This window comes from Musca autumnalis, unplaced genomic scaffold (assembly GCF_047663935.1).
Source record: "Musca autumnalis isolate F117 unplaced genomic scaffold, ASM4766393v1 scaffold_3, whole genome shotgun sequence".
Classification (NCBI taxonomy): domain Eukaryota; kingdom Metazoa; phylum Arthropoda; class Insecta; order Diptera; family Muscidae; genus Musca; species Musca autumnalis.
Window position 1 is genome coordinate 144,345,076 of NW_027411866.1, and position 23,181 is coordinate 144,368,256.

At 34.6% G+C, this 23,181-nt stretch overlaps 2 protein-coding genes across 51 annotated transcripts in view; both read left to right on the forward strand.

The window, feature by feature from the left end:
* The window catches only part of LOC141397847 (uncharacterized), a 401,443-nt gene that overhangs the window by 371,515 nt on the left and 6,747 nt on the right, over window positions 1–23,181 (forward strand). The gene's annotated exons all lie outside the window — the stretch shown is intronic.
* Window positions 2,811–21,944, forward strand: LOC141396730 (uncharacterized; the record flags this gene model as incomplete). Its single annotated transcript, XM_073972366.1, has 2 exons — window positions 2,811–3,019; window positions 3,095–21,944. Coding segments are annotated over 2 exons (807 nt in total), but the record flags the coding sequence as incomplete, so codon positions are not given.

Genomic DNA, 23,181 nt, shown 5'->3' on the forward strand with positions numbered 1-23,181 from the left:
TCCCTCCTACCACCAGCACGGAAGATTCTAGAGTCACTAATACTTCCTATGATGAGAAGCTGTTTCGCAGTTGTCAAAATTCACAGTACCAGGTGGCCTATCAAAGAACTTCGATACCGTCAACCATGCCAAGCTGTGTGAGTGATATCTTCGAAACTGTTTAACCTCTACCTTTCTAAAATTCCACACCCTCCAGTCAGCATAGATATCGTAATGAATGTATTAAGATGAATGTACAGTCTTGGCGTCGGATCCTATCGTCGATGACTTGTGTCAAATGTTAAATATCTACTTAGTGTAATTTTACCATCTAAAGAATATGAAAATATCCGACGCTAAATCCATAGCCACTTTGGTCACCACATGGACGGCCTTCCCCTGATTCCGACCAAAATCTACCCCAAGATGTAGGGTGTTATGTTCAATAAGTTGGCCACGCAAGTCCCAGCTATTTCAGAAAAGATCAGAAGTAGGAACAAGGCCCTCAAGTTGCGCGGCGGCAACATTTGAGTTGCGAACAAAGAGATCTTGTTGACCTCTTACAAAGCAATAGGCCGGTCTGTTAGACGTACGTAGTGAGGGAATATTCAAACTTGCCAGAATTCCACTTTGAGAACTGCAACAGGGCAAGAAGTTTTTACACCTCATTGGGTGTTATAACCCTGCCATAAACTAGTGGACAAGCTTCACCAACACTTAGTCAGGAGAGATCTTCGTGATCTAGTGAGAGAAGCTTGGGTCGCATTTACACTTATGCAGTTGTGCAGGTAGCTCAAGATTTACCCGAAAACACAATCAACGTTTGAGCAAAATGTAGCGTCATTTCTGGTAGAAACATAAAAGACATAGGGCAGCCAAATTCGAATTTTTCGTTATCCCTTTACCAGAAATAACGCAAAACGTTACTCAAACATTGATTGTCTTAAGGGCTTTACAGTGTGAACGTCGTACTCGAAGACCAAACCTCATTCATCGCGGAATAAGAACGCATATGCCAAGGTGCAGAATATGCAGCCACATCAATTCATTTTGGGCCCGAGCCGATAGCACAATTACCAAAACACATGCCCTGCGTATGGATTGGAACCGCACTACACATCGCCGGTCTCTGGATTCTTTATGGACGCAGCCAGTCCAGATTGCAGAATTTCTTAATTTGGACATAGAGAATCCGGAACCAGCAATAACATCAAACCAGTTTTTTTGAGTTTATGAAGCACTAAAATACTTCAAATCATGCTTGATCTTGCACAGAAATTTAGCACTGATATATGACCAGCTATTTGTAAAATATGGTACAATTAGTTTTTTTGCAGTGATCATTTTATGTTTGGAAGTCAAATTTCAATCGCCAAATCAAAACGCTTTCTTCGGAATTCGACACTATATATCGCACACGGTGCGTTTAAACTAACTTTATATGAAAGGTGCTTACACCCGGGAAGTTTTTGTGAATTCTGAAACTACAGTGTTTATAGATAAAAAAAAAAAAAAAAACAAAAAATATAAATCGCGGTCAAAGTTCACATCTTTATGATTTTTTAGATTTCCATGATTTTGCTTGGAAACCGCAAGTACTATCGTAATGGGACCAAAGAAAATGATGTAGCAGTGAACATTTTCTACAAGATTGACCTTTATGATATTTTCGTAGGTTTTACCATTTTTGAGATATAGAAGTTCAAGTTGGGACAATGCACTGACTGTATCGCCTCCTTATAAAACAATGTAATGTACCGTGCGCCTTAACTAACTTTATATGAAAACCGCTTATACCTGGGAAGTTAGGGGGTTTTTGAAAGAGGAATGTTCATAGACGAGAAAAATCCAACAAGAAAAAATCGCGCGGTCAAAGTTCACATTTTTTTGGTTTTCTAAGGTGTTCAGAATTTTGCTTGGAAGCGGTAAGTCTTATCGAAATGGAACTGAAGAAAATGTTGTATCAGTGAAAATTCTCTACAACATTTTCTTTAGTCCCATTTCGGTGGGTCTTTCCGTTTCCAAGCAAAATCCTGAAAACCTTAGAAAATCAAAAAAATTTGAACTTTGCCCGCCATTTTTTAAAATCCGTCCAGCGATTTCTTCTTGTTATTGGATTTCCTCGTCTATGAACATTGCTCTTTCAAAATCCCCGTAAACTTTACAGATATAAGCGGTTTTCATTTAAAGTTAGTTAAGGCGCACCGTGCGCATTCTTTCATAATTTCTGCACATATTGACTGTATGTGAGATTTGATGCCCGAATCCATACACCAAAAATTGCAAAATATGTATATCAGATTCATTAAATCAGACGCCTATCCCGTCTGATTTAATGAATCTGATATACATATTTTGCAATTTTTGGTGGAGAATATTGAATTTAGTTATGGGTAACGTAAACTAAGAATTAAAGAAATGGAATGTAAAAAATCTTTGGTTTTGAGCATAATTATATCTATGGTATACTTATCAAATATATATTCAATATTGACATCAATTAATCATTTTTTCCAAACCATTGTCTTATTTGAAGAGAAGTCTGTTACAGCTAAATGTTCTGCATTGTTTTTTATTTGCAATCCGTTTTTTAAATATTTAGATGATACCTTATCACTTTGACTACTGCATGCTTGTTTATTATGGTAAAAAAAAAATGCAACAAGATCACAAAAGTAGTAGAAAGAACCCTACTTAAATTACTATATATAATGAGAGAGTATAATTGTGAACATTTACTAACACCATAACATGTGTTTTTCTCTTTTTCTATTTCTCTTTTCGTCTTTCGTCATATCATTGGGCAACGGCTTCATTATGAAATGTGAATAATCCACACTTCACACGCTCGCACACATTTACAATGTTACATATATATTTTGCACAATACATTCACACATAATCACCATACAATAGGATCCAGTTTGAAACCTGGTCCAGAAATTAATATCTTCTCATCGGGTTCCTCATCAAATCCCACACTTAATACACATGCTTATATCAATCACAATGGTAATGGGGCCAAACCGGGTACATCATCGTCGAATGGTTACCAAACTAATGGCTATACAACTAAGAATAACAACAACAATAATTATAATAGTGATTATGCTAGTTCTAATGGTGGTAGCATTGGCAATGGGGCACCGACCGGCAATGGTCATGGTCAAAATGGCAACAATGGCGGCGGCAGCGGCCCGGCTCTTATCGATCCACATTATGTTTTTGGTGCGCCACAATCGGTGCCCATACTGCCAAATCTACCCATATTTCCATATAATTCACCAACTGTTGCACCGGCATTTCAACAATTTCCTCAACCCAATCATCCAGGTAGCGTACTTAACCCCGGCCGTGGCCAAAATGGCATGCAGCCGCTGAATCCCTACAATTCACCGTTTGTATTTGGCCAACAACCGTTCTATAATGCTCCAGGTGGTACTGGTGGTCCACCCGGCGGCAGCAGTGGCATTTTGGGCGGAAGCGGTGGTGGCTTGGCCCCATATCCCGGTGGTTACCCGAGTCCAAATAGTTATAACAAACCACCGCCACAATATCAAAATCAAAATCCCTATAATCGTCAAACACAATCGCATGCCCACAGTGGTGGAGTAGTAATGGCGGCCGCCGGAATTTGGAAATTGACAATTGGCGTTAGCATTGTGACAATAATTGTGGGTAAAATGTTGCATGGCATTGCAGCAAGCACGTAATATTATTAAACAATAATTAATGTTTTTCTTTTGTTTGATTTTGATACTTGATTTGATTTTTTTAAATAATCATAATGGTAAACGAACAACAACAACTAACACAAACAATTTAGGAATTTTCAGTTTCTACAGCGAGAAAAAAAACACAATGATTTTTAATTTTAAATGTATGTAAGTATGAGAAATTAACAGTAAAAATAAAACACAAAAACAATAGAATAAAAATAAATAAAAGCAAATAAAACACAAAGAAATGTGAAGGAGATTTTGTTTAACAAAAAAGAAACTTTGAAATACACCTTTTTTCAGATGTAATTCGAGTTTTTCTAGCTGTAGCATTTCATTTGTAGGGAATTCTGTTTTTAATTCGAAATATTTCACTTCTAATATGATAATATCGTTTGTAATTCCAATTATTCCATTTGAAATTCGGAATATTTCATTAATAATTCGAATTATACAATTTGAAATTCGAATTACTCCATTTGTAATATGCAACATTTCATTTGTAATTCGAACAACCAAATATAAACTACACCTTTTTCAGATGTAGTTCGAATTATTTTAGTTGTAATTCGTAACATTTTATTTGTAATTCGAGAATTCCATTTGAAATTCGAAACATTTCAATTGTAATATGAATTATTCCATTTGAAATTCGAAATATTTCATTTGTAATTCGAATTATACCATTTAAAATTCATATTATTCCATTTGAAATTCGAATAACTCCATTTGTAATTCGCAATATTTTATTTGTAATTCGAAAAACCAAATATAAAACTACACCTTTTACAGATGTAATTCGAGAATTCCATTTGTAATTCGTAACATTTTATTTGTAATTCGAGAATTCCAGTTGTAATTCGAAACATTTCAATTGTAATTTGAATTCTTCTATTTTTAGTTCGAATAGTTTTATATGTAATTCGAAGTAATCCATTTGTAACTCAATTTACTCCATTTGTAATTCGAATTTTTCTATTTGTAATTTCAAATAAAATAATTCGAATTACAAATGACAAAATTCGAACTACAAATAAAACAATTCGAATCACAAATAAAATAATTCGAATTACAAATAATGAAATAATTCAAATTGCAAATGGACAAATTCGAAATACAAATGAAATATAACGAATTACAAATCAAATTCTCGGATTACAATTGAAATGTGTCGAATTACAAATAAAATTCTCGGATAATATTTGAAAAAGAGGCAGCATTTAGAAAAAAATATTTTTAAAAATTATGGTAAAAAAGAACTACAAAAACCCGAAATGTTCCTATCCTCCTCTGCTCTCTCTCTCTCTTTCCCCTCTCTTTCATGATGTTTGCTGATAGATACGGTGACCAATATTTTTGAATGAAAATAGAGTACAAATACAAATGTGTAAAAAGTTACAGACCAAACAAAAAGAGGACAGAAAACCTTTGGAGGAACACAGAGAATTTTTGCCTTCTAAAGGCAACTGAAAACCTTTGGAGGTCTTTTAAGAGCAACAGAATACCTTTGGGGGTCTTTTAAAGGCAACCGAAAACCTTTGGAGGTCTTCTATAGGCAACAGAACACTTTTATAGACAACAGAAAATTTCTTGAGGTCTTCTAAAGACAACAGAAGACCTTTTGAGGTCTTCTAAAGGCAACTGAAGATCTTTGGAGGTCCTCTAAAGCCAACAGAAGACCTTTGGAGGTCCTCTTAAAACGACAGAAGAATTTTGGAGGTCTTCTTAAGACAAGAAAAGATATTTGGAGGTCTATTAAAACCAATAGAGGACTTTTGGGCGTCTTCTAAAGACAGCAGAAGACCTATGGTGGTCTTCTTCAGACAACATTAGACCTTAGGAGGGCTTCTAAAGACAACAGAAAACCTCGGGAGGTCTTCTAAAGACATCAGAAATCGTTTGAGAGTATTCTAAAGACAGCAGACGACCCTGGTGGTCTCCTATAGACAACAGAAGACCTTTGGAGGTCTTCTAAAGACAACAGAAAACCTCGGGAGGTCTTCTAAAGGCATCAGAAAACCTCTAGAGGTTTTCCCAATACAACAAAAAAACCTCTAGAGGTCTTATATGAACAACAGAAGACCTTTGCAGGTCTTCTACAGACAATAGAAGCCTTTTGCGAGGTCGTCTAATGGCAAAAGAATACCTATTTCTGCCCACCAGACCTTTGGAGGTCTTTTAAGAGCAACAGCAGACCTTTAGGGGTCTTTTAAAGACAACATTAGACCTTTGGAGGGCTTCTAAACAGATAACCTCTGGCGGTCTTCTAACGACATCAGAAAACTATTGAGGGTATTCTAAATACAGCAGAAGACCCTAGTGGTCTCCTATTGACAATATAAGATCTTTGAAGGTCTTCTAAAGACAACAGAAAACCTCTGGAGGTCTTCGAAAGACATCAGAAAACCTCTAGAGGTCTTCTTAATACAACAGAAAAACCTCGAGAGGTCTTATATGAACAACAGAAGACCTTTACAGGTCTTCTACAGACAATAGAAGACTTTTGGAGGTCGCCTAACGACACAAGAATACCTATTTCTGCCCACCAGACCTTTGGAGGTCTTTTCAGAACAACAGAAGACCTTTGGGGGTCTTTTAAAGGCAACCGAAAACCTTTGGAGGTCTTCTATAGGCAGCAGAAGACCTTTTATAGACAACAGAAGATCTCTTGAGGTCTACTAAAGACAATAGAAGACCTTTTGAGGTCTTCTAAAGGCAACAGAAGACCTTTTGACATCTTCTAAAGGCAACTGAAGATTTTTGGAGGAGCAAACAGAAGATCTTCGAAGGTCCTCTTAAAACAACAGAATAGCTTTGGAGGTCTTCTTAAGACAACAGAAGATATTTGGAGGTCTTCTAAAACCAATAGAAGACTTTTGGGCGTCTTCTAAAGACAGCAGAAGACCTCTCGTGGTCTTCTTCAGACAACATTAGACCTTAGGAGGGCTTCTAAAGACAACAGAAAACCTCGGGAAGTCTTCTAAAGACATCAGAAATCGTTTGAGAGTATTCTAAAGACAGCAGAAGACCCTGGTGGTCTCCTATAGACAACATAAGACCTTTGGAGGTCTTCTAAAGACAACAGAAAACCTCGGGAGGTCTTCTAAAGACATCAGAAAACCTCTAGAGGTCTTCCAAATACAACAAAAAAAACCTCTAGAGGTCTTATATGAACAACAGAAGACCTTTACAGGTCTTCTACAGACAATAGGAGTCTTTTGCGAGGTCGTCTAATGGCACAAGAATACCTATTTCTGCCCACCAGACCTTTGGAGGTCTTTTAAGAGCAACAGCAGACCTTTAGGGGTCTTTTAAAGACATCATTAGACCTTTGGAGGGCTTCTAAACAGATAACCTCTGGCGGTCTTCTAACGACATCAGAAAACTATTGAGGGTATTCTAAATACAGCAGAAGACCCTAGTGGTCTCCTATTGACAACATAAGATCTTTGGAGGTCTTCTAAAGACAACAGAAAACCCCTGGAGGTCTTCTTAATACAACAGAAAAACCTCTAGAGGTCTTATATGAACAACAGAAGACCTTTACAGGTCTTCTACAGACAATAGAAGACTTTTGCGAGGTCGTCTAACGACACAAGAATACCTATTTCTGCCCACCAGACCTTTGGAGGTCTTTTAAGAGCAACATAAGACCTTTGGGAGTCTTTTAAAGACAACATTAGACCTTTGGAGGGCTTCTAAACAGATAACCTCTGGCGGTCTTCTAACGACATCAGAAAACTATTGAGGATATTCTAAAGACAGCAGAAGACCGTAGTGGTCTCCTATTGACAACATAAGATCTTTGGAGGTCTTCGAAAGACATTAGAAAACCTCTAGAGGTCTTCTTAATACAACAGAAAAACCTCTAGAGGTCTTATATGAACAACAGAAGACCTTTACAGGTCTTCTACAGACAATAGAAGACTTTTGCGAGATCATCTAACGACACAAGAATACCTACTTCGGCCCAGCAAACCAAATGTCGGTCGGACCTTTGGAGGTCTTTTAATATTTAAAGGCAACCGAAAACCTTTGGAGGTCTTCTATAGGCAAAAGAAGACCTTTTATAGACAACAGAATTCTCATGAGGTCATCTAAAGACAACAGAAGACCTTTTGAGGTCTTCTAAAGACAACTGAAGATCTTTGGAGGCCCTCTAAAGCCAATAGAAGACCTTTGGAGGTCCTCTTGAAACGACAGAAGAACTTTGGAGGTCTTCTTAAGACAAGAGAAGATATTTGCAGGTCTTCTAAAACCAATAGAAGACTTTTGGGGGTCTTCTAAAGACAACAGTTTACCTCTGGTGGTCTTCTTCATACAACATTAGACCTTTAGGAGGGCTTCTAAACAGAAAACCTTCTGTCTTCTAACTACATCAGAAAACTTTTGAGGGTATTCTAAAGACAGAAGAAGATCTCTGGTGGTCTCCTATAGACAACATAAGACCTATGGAGGTCTTCTAAAGATAGCAGAACACCTCTGGGTGTCTACTAAAGACAACAGAAAAACCTCTAGAGGTCTTATGTGGACAACAGAAGACCTTTATAGGTCTTCTACAGATAATAGAAGACTTTTGTGAGGTCGTCTAACGACACAAGAACACCTATTTCTGCCTAGATTTTCTTCATTTCATTGGATTACCTACCCAGCTAACCAAGTGTCGGATGTCCGACACATCTGAACAATTTCGGAAGCAAAATCGTTCAGATTTCGTTCCGATTTCTATAAGATTTTTCGTAGGGGAATTCGTCCAGATTTAGTTCCGATTTCAGAGAGAATGTCAAAAGTAAATTTCCCTTCGAATATACCAGTGTTTTTCTGCCAATTTCGGTAAGACTTCGGAGAGAAATGTCGGAAACAAATTTCCCTTCGCACAACAACCACCTTTTGTATGTATCTAACAGCAAAGGGTTGGTTTCATTTTAGTTTGTTGTCGAAAAACAAAGTTGTTGGTTATATAATTCGCATATACAATTTATAAATGTTTTAATTATAATTAATTATAAAGTTTACATTGTTCTACTATAATTACAAAATGGTAACAACAGTGAAAATCATTAGAAACGTTCGAAATTGCAATATTCAAAAAAAGCATAAAGAAAAAATTATCAATAAAACAGAGGCGTCGGAAGGATTTTTTTCCTTCGATATTCATACGACATTGTTCCAAAATCTTTACTAAGATTCGGAAGGTACCTCCGATTTGCATACGACAATATTCCGAAATCGTTCAGAAATTTATACGAAGATTCGGAAGAAAAAATTCGCTTTCCTAATTTCCAAAGGATTTTCTTTCGATTTCGGAGCGAAATCGATCCGATTTTGCTCCGACATTTCGTTTCGGAATTATGTCAACCATTTCATACAACTTTTGTTAAGATATCGTTACGATTTCGGATAGAGGGTCCGAATTTTGTTCCGATTTCGTTACGATGTCGGTATGATTGGTTTGCTGGATAGGTATTCACATGTTCACAAGTATTTGTAATACAAACCAAAAACATAGAGGAGATAGAGTACGCCCATCAAAAATAGAGTAATTACAAAACATAGAGCGCGGGTACCTAAAGTAGAATGCTGTACTCTATAATAATGTACAGTTGATCACCGTGGTGCTAGATTATCAGGCGGCATGAAGATTATGCATTTCCTTAAATAGTTGAGCATGACCATAAAAAAACAGACCCCGAGTCTTTTCATTTTGTGGGTAGTGGGTGGAAGCTCTGAGTCAATACAGTTTATCTTACCTGGGTCCGCCGGTGTTGATTACCTCTTATAATATTCCGTCATATTAGAGGCCTTCCGATGTTTTTTCCTGGCTTAGACTAATATACATATAACCTTACCATTTCAACTTGCTTCGCATGGGACCACCTAAACGTCTATCATTTAACTTTTATCAAAAATCTTATTGGTTACATTGGCATTGACATATTCAATATGACGTTTAAATATTGACCCTTGCAAACTGAGTATATATTCTTCCTTTCTGATGTTTTTGTGGTCAATCATTTATCCGTTCATTTTTGTGGTCAATCAAATACAGTTTTCAAATCCTTTATTAATTCTTCTTCGGAGGAGGGGACACATTTACATAGCACACGCAATTCCAACACATTGTGGTTGGCATTTTTTTCGAGTACCATCAAAGTAAAAATAAAAAACTTCATTAGTTGACAGTTTGAACAAGTTCAAAAGGATACTTGAAGTTATTTTTTCCAATAAAACGGACTCACATCAAATATGTGGTTCCTTTTTGTTCGTTTCAAATGAATGGGAATAAGTGGAAGAAATAATGTAAAGCATCTGATATTGGCTTTTTGGTTAAATGGAGGGAGACAAAATGGAATTCAAATAGTGGCTACTTTTTTGTTGGTTATGTGAAACATTTGATGAATTTCAGACGGCTGGGAGTGAAGAAAAACTGTCAATTAAATATCAATTGAAATGAAGTGGGAAATAATAGAGAAGATGGGGAAAATATGGATTTAGCTAAAGAGAGAAAATTAAAGGAAAATTTTATAAACATGAAAAAATGAAGTATCTGTATAAAATAAATTCGAATATACAAATGGTTATATTATAAAACAGGCATCTGTTTACGCCAAATTTGGTAAAAAAATTGCTGTTATATTACATTTTTTCCCAAATTACTGGCAATATAATTTTTTGGATTCAAGAGAAAAATGTGTAAATTTTTCTACTGTGTGACCTTAAATAGTTTTTTTTGTCAAGTTTTTCCATTTCACAACTGTTAAACAATTTCTCTCCTTACTTCTTTGTGTTTTTTATCAACTCAATAATAACTTGAAATGTTACAAAAACTAATATATAGCAGAAATAAATAAGTGTCTAAAAGAAAAACAAAAAACAATCAAATAAAAATTCAGAACACCACATAAATAACAATGCCAAACGAAAAATCACAAAAAACAAAATAGCATAAATATGTTAAATCACCGGATAAATGAAAAAAGAAGTTACTTTAAAAATCATAAAAAATAAGAAATAAATAAATAAAATATATAAATTTCCAAGAGTAAAAAACAAGAACGATTTAAGCAACCCAAAGGTTTTCTTTGTCAGATGCAGAATACAACAAAAATAGGCAACGAATTAAAAAAGAATTTAAATATTTTTGTTTCGATTTTTTGTAAAAAAATACAATGTAAAGCTCTAAAGAAAGAAATAATAAACAACTTTAATACAAAATAATAAATAAGCACAACAAATTAATAATTTTAATTTCAAATAAAAAAAATATCAAATTATTGGTTGCATTTAAAGAAAATAATAAATATCAATAATGTCAGCCTTTTTTTTTTTGATAGAATATTTCATTTTGTACAATTTTTGTAAAAGTAGTTATAAGCAAATAGAATGGGGTTATGGTAAAATATATATTTAGACGTTTTATAAAAACAAAAAAATTGTATTCAAAATACAAGCAAAAATAAATAAAAAAAATTACATAAAAAAACAATACAAAAGAGCAGCCTTATAAATTCAATATAATTTGTCAACTTGTCAAAAATTTCCCACACAAACAGGGGAAATATGGTTAAATACATCATGTTTTGTCAGAACAATAGTTATGGTAACTGTAAATAAATACATGTTTGCGTTTGCCACAAATATATTGTGACACAATGAATATGCTGCAATCAAAACTCTGACCTATCGTTACCTCATTTTTTTTTTATCAAAATATGATGATTATGGCCATATCCCTCTACTATGTAAAAATTTGTAGGAATCAACCATCAATAGCCAATACATAAAAAAATAAATCACTTCACTGGTTTTTATATTGAATTGAATATTAAACAATTGTAAAAGTTTAAAATATTTCAAATAAGAAATCCTTACCTCTGGTTTCCACCATGACAGATAGTATTCCGCTTTATTTACATCTGCAACAAAAACAGAAAAATATAATATTTAAAAATTAATTTTCAAATTGTTAGATTAAGGAGAGCCACAAACAAAAACCAAACCAAACGTAGAGGAGAGTTTCATCCTGTTCTTGCCTCAGCGACATTAAAGTTCATCAATAAAAAATTATACTGAAAATGATTATGAGAGAAAAACTGATTAACTATTATAATTTCTGAATATAAAAACATTAGGTGTGTTCCTTTACTTGCCTGAGGTTACAATTTTTAACATTTTTAACCTGCAAAGCGTTCCTTAACCCCAAAAAGTGGTAAAACTGAAAGCAATTTTCAGGAGAGAGAGAGAGAGAACAAAAATGGCGTTCTCGTCTACCTCAGGCTACCAGAAAAAATTTCTTCAAGTAGAAAATGGTAGAACTGATTTTTCGACATTTGTTTGACGATTATTATTTTGCTATGAAGAAAACATAAACGAAAACAAAAGTAAAAAGCGAGCTGAGACAAAACCAAATTAAAAACTGTGAAATAAAAGAAAAAAATTGAATTTCTATGTTTCTTTCTGACATTGTTACCAGATCTACCATTTTTCCGTTCCTTTACTTTTCTAATAAAACTTGTCATGAGAGAGCAACTTTGACTGTTTTCTCTTTTACCATTAAAAAATTAAAGGAACAAAGCTTTTATTGGGTAACGTGAACTGGTCCCTAGCCGGACACCACATGATTGATCCCCACAGAAATATATTTTGACATCGTCACTATTTAAAAATATATAGGGTTTCTATAACCATATAATTTGTGTCAGCCACCATAATATGAGAAGTGGTAATGATATGATGTTTATGATTTTTCGAGCAAATGTACACAACAAATAAATACTGTTAAAGAACCCATTTCGAGAACATGATAAGTAATGGAACTATATAAAAATATATTTTTGTTGCAAACATATATTACAACAATATGTATTTCTAGATATTTACCATACATTCATATGCAACCATATATTTAGTAACTTACTTACTTAGCTGGCCCATTACAGAACATTTGTTCCATAGACCGAATTAAGAAATAAAATCTAATTTAAAAAAATTAAGTTTCAGTGTTTTATTTAGAAATGCACTTAAAACTAGAAAATAATTTGTCGCTTAGCCTCAATAAATATATTCTTTCTCATGATGGAATCTCTCAAATAAAACGCTTGCATTTAAATTATGAATGGTGGCAAAATTAAACGGCAAGCGTTTTATTTGAGAGATTCTATCATGAGAAAGAACATATATATTGAGGCTAAGCGACAAATTATTTTTTAGTTTTAAGTGCATTTCTAAATAAAACACGGAAACTTAATTTTTTTAAATTATTTTTTATTTTTAACTTTTTAGTAAATACATTTTTTGACCACTGAGATCCCCAAATGCCGAACTACAGTTCATTTGAGCAGAAAATGTAAATTAAAATGCTTGAAATTGGGTGGTACAGTTATATGGATGCTATATTAAACCTTGACCTACATCCACAATTTTTTGTGGGGAAGTTCCTGGACTATGGAGAACTCCAAACTCCAAGTTACAGCAAATTCGGGCTAAAAATGAAGACAAAATCCTCAAAATACCAGAAGTCGGTTGGTACCGTTATATGGAGGCTATAGGAAAAAATGGACCCATATTGGTTTTGGTTTGATATTCATGTATTGTCATCTAAATCTGAAAAATGTGCAAAGTGTTAGTTCGATTGGTCAACTGCAACTGTGTTAAAAATCAGTTACCAGATTTTAAAAGGGGTCAAGTTAGACACCGTAAAAACACTGTAAGAATGGACCAATATTAGTTTTGATTTCATATTCATGTATTGTCATCCAAATCTGAAAAGTGTGCAAAGTTTAAGTACGATTGGTCACCTGCAACTGAATGAAAGACGATTTACCAGATTTGAAAACCAAAATACCAGAAATCGGGTGGTACCGTTATATGGGGGCTATAGGAAACAATGGACCTATATTTGTTTTGGTTTCATATTCATGTATTGTCATCTAAATCTGAAAAGTGTGCAAAGTTTTAGTTCGATTGGTCAAGTGCAACCGTGTTAAAAATCAGTTACCAGATTTGAAAAGGTGGTCAAGTTAGACACCGTAAAAACACTGTAAGAATGGACCAATATTAGTTTTGATTTCATATTCATGTATTGTCATCCAAATCTAAAAAGTGTGCAAATTTTAAGTTAGATTAGTCAACTGCAACTATGTGAAAAATGTGTTACCAGATTTGAAAAGCAAATTAGATAAAGCACTGTAAAACAGTGTAAAAATGGACCAATATTGGTTTTGATTTCATATTCGTGTATTGTCATCCAAATCCGAGAAGTGTGCAAAGTTTTAGTTCGATTGGTCAACTGCAACCGTGTTAAAAATGAGTTACCAGATTTGAACTAAACACACACCAAGGCAAGTTAAATAAAACACTGTAATAATAATAATAATAATAAATAAAATCTAATTTAAAAAAATTAAGTTTCAGTGTTTTATTTAGAAATGCACTTAAAACTAGAAAATAATTTGTCGCTTAGCCTCAATAAATATATTCTTTCTCATGATGGAATCTCTCAAATAAAACGCTTGCCGTTTAATTTTGCCACCATTTATAATTTAAATGCAAGCGTTTTATTTGAGAGATTCCATCATGAGAAAGAATATATTTATTGAGGCTAAGTGACAAATTATTTTCTAGTTTTAAGTGCATTTCTAAATAAAACACTGAAACTTAATTTTTTTAAATTAGATTTTATTTTTAACTTTTTAGTAAATACACTTTAACTTTTGAGTAAATAAATTTTTTCGTGTAGTTCCGTTATATTAAGGCTATACCAAAACCTGGAATTATGTCCATAGTTTTTGTTGGGGAAGTTTCTGTACCATTGTGGACTCCAAATGCCACGTTACAGCCAATTCACCTAAAAATTGAGATAAAATCCTTAAAACTCTTAAAATTAGGTCGTACCGCTATAAGGGGGCTATACCAAAACCTGGACCTCTGTTCACAATTTTTGGTGGGTAAATGTCTGTATCTTTGGAAATGCCAAATGACAGCTAATTCCGGCAAAACTTAAGATAAAATCCTCAAAGTACCTGAAATCGGGTGGTGCCGCTATATGGCTGTAGGAAAAATTGGGCCCATATTCATGTATTGTCATACAAATCTGAAAAGTGTGCAAAGTTTCAGTTCGATTGGTCAACTGCAACTGTGTGGAAAATGAGTTACCAGATTTGAAATGCAATTCAAATAGTACACGTTAAAACACTGTGAAATGGACCAATCTTTGTTTTAATTACATATTTATGTATTGTCATCCAACTCTGAAAAGTGTTCAAAGTTTTAGTCCGACTGGTCAACTGCAACTGTGTTAAAAATGAGTTACCAGACTTGAACTAAACGACCAAAGCAAGTTAAATAAAACACTGTAAAAACACTTGAAATTGGGTGGAGCCGTAATATGGGGGCTACACAAACACCTGGACCTATGTCCATAATTGTTAATGGGCACGTTTCTGTACCATTGGAAAGTAGTTGTAGTTGTCAAAAAACAGCCAATACGGGCTTAAAATGACGATAAAATACCTAAAATCGAGTGGTACCGCTGGATGGGAGCTACAGGAAAAAATGGACCCATATTGGTTTTGGTTTCATATTCATGTATTGTCATCCAAATCTGAAAAATTTGCAAAGTTTTAGTTCGCTTGGTCAATTACATCTGTGTTGAAAATGAGTTACCAGATTTGAAAAGCAAATTAGATAAAAAATTGTAAAACAGTGTAAAAATTGACCAATATTGGTTTTGATTTCATATTCATGTATTGTCATCCAAATCTGAAAAGTTTGCAAAGTTTTAGTCCAATTGGTCAACTGCAACCGCGTTAAAAATCAGTTACCACAGTTGAAAAGGGGGTTAAGTTAGACACCGTAAAACCACTGTAAGAATGGACCAATATTGGTTTTGATTTCATATTCATGTATTGTCATCCAAATCTGAAATGTGTGCAAATTTTAAGTTCGATTGGTCAACTGCAACTGTGTGAAAAATTAGTTACCAGATTTGAAAAGCAAATTAGATAAAACAGTGTAAAACAGTGTAAAAATGGACCAATATTGGTTTTGATTTCATATTCGTGTATTGTCATCCAAATCTGAAAAGTGTGCATAGTTTTACTAAGATTGGTCTACTGCAACCGTGTTAAAAATGAGTTACCAGATTTGAACTAAACACACACCAAGGCAAGTTAAATAAAACACTGTAAAAACACTGTAAAAATATCCAATTCTCTCTGTTTTTCGCTTCGCTTTCTGGAATACCGCGCCTTTTCATTTCTTCATCCACTTTTATGCTCCATCGAAGCTTAGGCCTGCCTATTCTGCGTGCACCGCCATGTGGCTTGTATTCATACGCCTTTTTAGCGGGTTCGTCATCGCTCATTCTTATGATATGGCCTAGCCAACGCAATCGTTGCATCTCGATAAGTTTAACTATATTCATGTCCTTGTACAGCTGGTGGTTCATACGACGTCGAAATTCACCGTCAAAGCAAATCGGCCCGTAGATTTTTTGAAGAATTTTCGTCTCAAACACACAAAGCACTGCCTTATCTGCTTGCGCAAGTACCCATGCTTCGGAGCCATACATTAGCACGGGTAGTATCAGCGTTTTGTATAGTGTTATTTTTGTTTGACGAAATGTGGCTTTGTTTTTAAGTTGCTTACCTAAACCATAGTAGCATATGTTGGCCTATACAATTCTTCTTCTTATTTCACAACTGATGTTGTTTGTTGTGTTTATGGCAGTGCCAAGGTAGACGAAGTCTTTAACTACCTCAAAATTATAGGTATCAACTGCCACAGTTGGTCCGAGCTCTATGGACGCTTTGCGCGTCGATACCATCAACTTGGTCTTCTCACCGTTTACCGCCAGACCCACTTTCGCAGATTCTGCTTCGACCTTCCTAAAGGTATCAGTTACTTCCTCTACTGATCGTCCCATGATGTCTCTGTCATCAGCATAGGCAAGTAACATGTGGCTATTGGTGTAAATTGTGCCATTTCTTTTGACATTTTCATCTCGTATTACCTTTTCCAGCAAAATGTTGAATAGGTCACACGAAAGGCTGTCTCATTGTCTGAAACCTCTTTTGGTACTGAATTGTTCGGAGAGGTTCTTTCCAAATTTAACTGAGAACCTAGTATCAGTTAAAGTCATTTTAGCCGGATGAGCTTTGCGGGGATAACAAATTCAGACATTGCATGGAATACCTTTGATAGGAGGGGACTGTCGAATACTGCTTTATAATTGACAAAAAGATGGGTCTTCCCCAGGATTTGCCGCAGGGTTAATATCTGGCCCGGTTTAAAGCCACATTGGTATGGTCCAATTATTTCGTTGACCATTGGCTTTAGTCGTTCGCACTATATCCCTGACACTATTTTATAGTCGGAGCATACAGTCTTATCTCCTTTCTTGTGGACGGGACACAGGATGCTCAGGTTCCAATCGTCGGGTACGCGTTCTTCCTGCCTGATGGTGCTAACTAGCTGATGCATACACCTTATCAGCGCGTCGCCTCCGGTTTTAAAGAGCTCGGCTGGTAAGCCATCGGCTCCTGCAGCTTTATTATTCTTCAGCCGGTTGATTGCTGTTTTTATCTAATGTTGTCCGTGCGGTATACATTCTATACCATCTTCTGGGATTGGATCTGTGGTATCATCGTCTTTGCTACTATTGGATACCAGCAGATTGGAGAAATGTTCCTTCCAGATTACCAGATTACCTTGCTGGTCTCTACAGGAGGATGTGCCTGTACCAAAGCCATCTGTTTGATGTTCCACTCTTTGGTAGAATTTTCGTACTTCGTTCTGGCTCCTGTACATCTCGAATTTTTCACACTCCCGCTTTTACATTTCTCTCTTTTTCTTGCGGAAAAGACGTTTGTCTTCTCTCCTTTTCTCCCGATATCTCTCTCGTGCGCTACGCGTTGCTGCTGATTGTAAAGTAGCTTTATATACCGCATTTTACTCTTCGGTAGCAGCACGACACTCCTGGTCATACCATGAATTCCTTTGTGGAGGTCTCTGGTATCCAAGTATGGATTTTGGGGCTGTTTGCATGGAGTGGGCAATAGCATGTCATTGTGTTGTTATGTTATCGGGACAAGGAGTGCTCTCATTAAGCAATTGGGCTAGTTGAGTGGAATATGCTGTGGCTATCTGTTGTGTTTGCAGCCTATCGATGTCCAACTTCCGCGTTGTGTCTGTTCGGTAGTGGTCCGAATCAATGTTTCCGCCCCGAAACGATCGTACATCCAACACGTTCCATGAATTTCTTCCATCTATCACAACATGATCAATTTGATTACTTGTTCTTTGATCTGGCGACAGCCAGGTGCCCTTATGAATATCGAGATGCTTAAATCTGGTACTGCTAACTACCAAGTTTTATGCAGCTGCAAAGTCTATCAGCCTCAAACCATTGTCAGATGTTTCACTGTGGAGACTGAAATTCCCGACTGTTGGGCCAAAGATATTCTCCTTTCCAATTTTGGCATTAAAATCGCCTAGAATAATTTTAATGTCATGGGCAGGGCAATAGTCATATGTTTCTTCTAAGCGCTCGTAAAATATATCTGTGGTCTGTTCGTGCTTTTCTTCAGTGAGAGGATGAGCGCAAATAAAGCTGATGTTGAAGAATTTAGCTTTTATTCGAATTGCAGCATGTTCACTGGTGAAATTTCCCTCAGGTTTAACTCAATTCTGTGTAGACGTTAGTTTATTCTCCAAAACTTTACTTTGACTTCAGCTCTTCGTAATCGGTTTTAGTTTACGAAGCACACAGCTTAACTCTACTAAGCACTCAGCTTTCTTTCACTTCTTCTCTAACTGATGGTTTTAGTTCGTGGTCTGAATTAAAACAGAGCGTCTGCCTCACAATTCCCTCCTAATTATATCCAATCCCTTCACATTTGCCGATGTTTCTAGACGGAAGATCTGGTAACATCTCGAATGACACCATTGAACAGTGCAACAAGCATACAACTTGCATTAAGTGGACAATAACACTTACATATACAAGCGAAAGAGTGAGAAATACGAGAGAATTGAAAGAAAAACAATGAGCTATAATATTGGTAATTCGTAATCGGTTTTTGTTTACTTAACACACAGCTTAACTCTACTAAGCACACAGCTTTCCTTCACTTCTTCTCTAACTGATGGTTTTAGTTCGTGGTCTGAATTAAAACAGAGCGTCTGCCTCACAATTCCCTCCTAATTATATCCAATCCCTTCACATTTGCCGATGTTTCTAGACGGAAGATATGGTAACATCTCGAATAACACCATTGAACAGTGCAACATACATACAACTCGCATTAAGTGGACAATAATTAAAGAAAAACAATGAGCGATAATATTGAATGATTGTAATAAAACGAATGTAAAAGTAATCAATAACATGAAGAGTAAGATCCTGAAGGATTGAGAAAAATCTATACAGTAGTAATTGTAAACCCAATAAAGTAACTACTTAATAAGAATTTACGTTACAATTAACACATTTAAATTAACGGAAATTTATCTGAATTGATGTAAATCTATCAGTTACCTTCGTAACAATATAATAATTCCTTTCCGGATTTCACATAAGTTTCCACTCCAAGGTTTCGATACAAAAATCTCCATATGACAATAGTAGACTTTAGCAGATTCTGAAAAAGAGCAATACAGAAATATGAATTTAATTTGACTTACTTATTGTCTCTTGAATTTTTGTAACATTTTTAATTCCGATATTAATAAACATATTTGTTTCAAATACCTTCAATAGTCATTAAGAAATTCACGCTTCTTTTAAAAACTTTTTCCACAAATTTAAATTGAATCGTAAATATGCCTAATCCAAATCGAATCTTATGACAAACTGTTTTCCATGAACTCTATTCCTTAGACCCTTGGGTTCGATAAAAATTAACTTCTAGAATAACACAATGCACAATCCTCGGGCATATTTTCAAGTGGTGTATCGAAACTAAAAGACCCTCAATTAGGTTTGCTATTTTCAGTTTTTCGGTGTTTTGAATAAAAACGTGGCGGAGAAGAAACGTTAGTCATAGAACAGCCAAGATCACCCATATATGTTAACGTGACTGCAACAACAACATAAGTTCTCTTTATTGTCATCTATCGTGGTTTGGCAAAGGAAAGACTCGCTCAGAAAGACCGCCACCGTCATAGACGGCATTCGACAGCCCTTTACTCGCGAGCAAGCAAAGAGAGCTTCTCTCTATTAACGCATTGAAAAACCATGCAATCACACAATGTTTGCTCAAGTTTTTGTTGTTGTGTGCCGATTGCTGGTCATAGACTAATGAAGCAGCGTCGGGCACCATACTTTTCTATTGCATACTTTACGGGGTGTCATTGTGTGAGTACATGCTTTTTGAATGGATTGAATTGTGTGTGTGGAGAGAGCAACGTTAAATGAGCGCTCTCTCGCCTGACGCAGTAATGATGGTATAGACCAGAGTGAGGCAGAGAAATTTTTGGATCTCTCTTGTGCTCTCAATGAGCGTAAATTTGTTGTTGCTCGCAACGTGTTAACAACTACACAAGCTGTGAGCGATAACCAATTTCCGCTCACTTAGAGCACATTGGCTCTCTTGTGAGTCACAATGCCTTCCACTGGTATAGACCAGGTATCGGCACCCATACAAATGAAGTATGTGCGGTCACACGCATACGACATCGAGAGCGTAAATTTCGCTCTCTCCACAAACATCGTGTTGGTTATTGCATTGCTAAAATTAAAAATAATTGAAAAAAGCGACGGCACAACCTTCTTCGTTTACTTCTCAAATGAGCGCACGTGGGCGCTCTCTCGCCTGACGCTGTAATGAAAGCATAGACCAGGTATCGGCACCTATACAATTGAAATATGCGCGGTCACACGCATACGACACCGAGAGCGTAAATTTCGCTCTCTCCACAAACATCGTGTGGGTTATTGCATTGCTAAAATAAAAAAAATAATTGAAAAAAGCGACGGCACAACCTTCATCGTTGACTTCTGAGTGAAGATTAAATGGTGGTTGTTTTGTTGTTGCTCCAGCATTAGGCAAAGTGTGCAGGCATGCTCTTTGGGAGCGTACATTTATTCACGTATATAACATGTGGAGAGAACAAAACCATTTAGTTTCAGCTGAGCAGGCAATGAAGAAAGTTGTGTGTCGCTTCTTTTGTTTTTTTTTTTTTTTTTTTTTTTTGTGTATGCGTCCCCTTAGCGAAATGGCTATTAAGAATGTTATGTCTACAATACTAATACAAACAGTGCGTTGGTATGGGTTGCCTGATGCTGTGTTACTCTCGTCATGGACACGTGTGCCCCTTTTTGCCGGTTGCTGGTATAGACGACGGAATGCTCTCAAGGAGTATGTTCGAATTGAGTGTGGTAACTAAAAAACTCAATATAAAATGCCAAAAACTAAAAGTTAATAAATATTTTGTTATGGCAAAATGCTTTGATAAAAATATCCAAGAAAATATTGTAATTTTCCCCAAAAATCGTTTTCGAACTTTTTTGAGTTTTTGGGTTTGAGTTACTTGACCGAGGAAAAATTGAGTAATCCTTCGTCTTTATTTTCATTAATCTATGCGTAAGTCTTATAGTTGCTCAGGGAAGATCCTAGTCGCCTAGTGTAATAAATGCAGTGATTTATGTTTCTAATGATGGAAAATAATCCTTTAAAATATTATTTTGAGCTTTTCAGTGGGAATGACATAATTGAATATAAGGCTGCTATTTATTTGAAAATATCAACTTAAAGAATATGTTTCTATACCAATTGGAAATTACAGTGTGCAAAATATTATAGCAAATGCAGTTTAGCTACAAAACATAAAGAACACAGAAGAAAATGGGGAACAATTAAAAATTTTGTGTTGATAGTTTCGATCTAAACAGTCTCAACTATTTTGTTTTTAAAATATACAGTTTCAATACCAATTTTCAATTAATTTACAACTAAATAAAATGTTCTACCAATTAAAAAAGTAAACCAATTATTTTCTTGGTTCCTTAAATAATTTTACGCAAAACAAAATCTTCTTAAAATTTCTAAGATATAGATTTTCTGCATTTGCTATAATACTTTCCATTTCAATTAAAAATAAGGTTAAAAACAATAATATTTTAAAAATATACCGAATATATTGTAAAAAACTAATTTGCAAATGTAAAGAAAAAAAAAACTAATTTTTGTAATTTATAATAAGCAAATAAATAAAAAATAAAGCAAAATGATTTTAAATCAAAAACACTCACTATTTTTTTTTAATTTTTATTTAACAAAATTTCCTCCCATTATTTCCCAAAACAATTATCACAGAACATTGATTTATTTGTACATATCCGTCCGTTACATATTTCCGTTGTAAAAAAGCCAACCCAAAACAAGGCATTATTGGCATGTAAAGCAATTTATGCATAATTCATTCATTGGAATGCTATAATGTTATTAACAGCATGTGTGTAAATGGAAAATCCAAAGCTTAATAGGGTGGTGTGTTATAACAGTTTCATTTAAAGTTCAAAGAATTACTACCACTATTACTAAACAAAAAATATAAACTACACAACACTGCTATTTAATTACTACTACCAACTAACAAGAAGACAACAACAGCAACAATATATGTGTTCATTTTTTTATTATAATATTTATTAAAATAAAAAAAAAAATAATAAATAATGTAAATAATAATAACGAATTGATGTTTATGCAATAATAAAGAAAGCAACAGGCAAAACTTAATAAGACTAAATAGTTTTTAAAAACAGCGACAAATTTTTAAAATTTGACAAAAAAAAACATTACGAAATTATATTATACGATAAATAAAATCTTCAAAAGACCAGGACAATTAAAAACAACAAAAAACAAAATTAACTCAAACAGTATTTAAAAATACCACGAGTAGTATTAAACATGACATACCATTTTATTAAGAAATAATTAATTAATAAATGGAAATCGAATAATATAACCAAAAAGGAAAACTATTAGTTTTTTAAGTAACAAACTAAAAAGTTAGTTTATTGAATTATGTATGTGGTATGTGAACTCATATACGATATGTATGTATGTAGTACGAAAACTAAACATAATAGTTCAAAAGAAATGTGCTTAATGTTTTTACAAAATATTAAAAATAAATTCCATAAAATAATATAAAAGAGAAACACAAGTTTAAGGTGAGTTTTGAAATGTATATCAACGCAAAATTTTGATAAATTATATTTTAGATTATTAGTATTCAAAATCAATTACCGATAAATTCAAAATGTAATTTTGTTTACAAATTCCGTAACAATATTCTCTGGGTACAGTATTGAAGTTATTGAAGTTAACGGTAAGGCACATAACGAAAAATATGGTTGCAGAAAATATATTTTAACAAACATCGTTACAATTTAAAAATAAATATGGTAACTACAACCATATATTTTGAACCAGACACCATAATAAGAGATGTGGTAACAATATTTATTCCT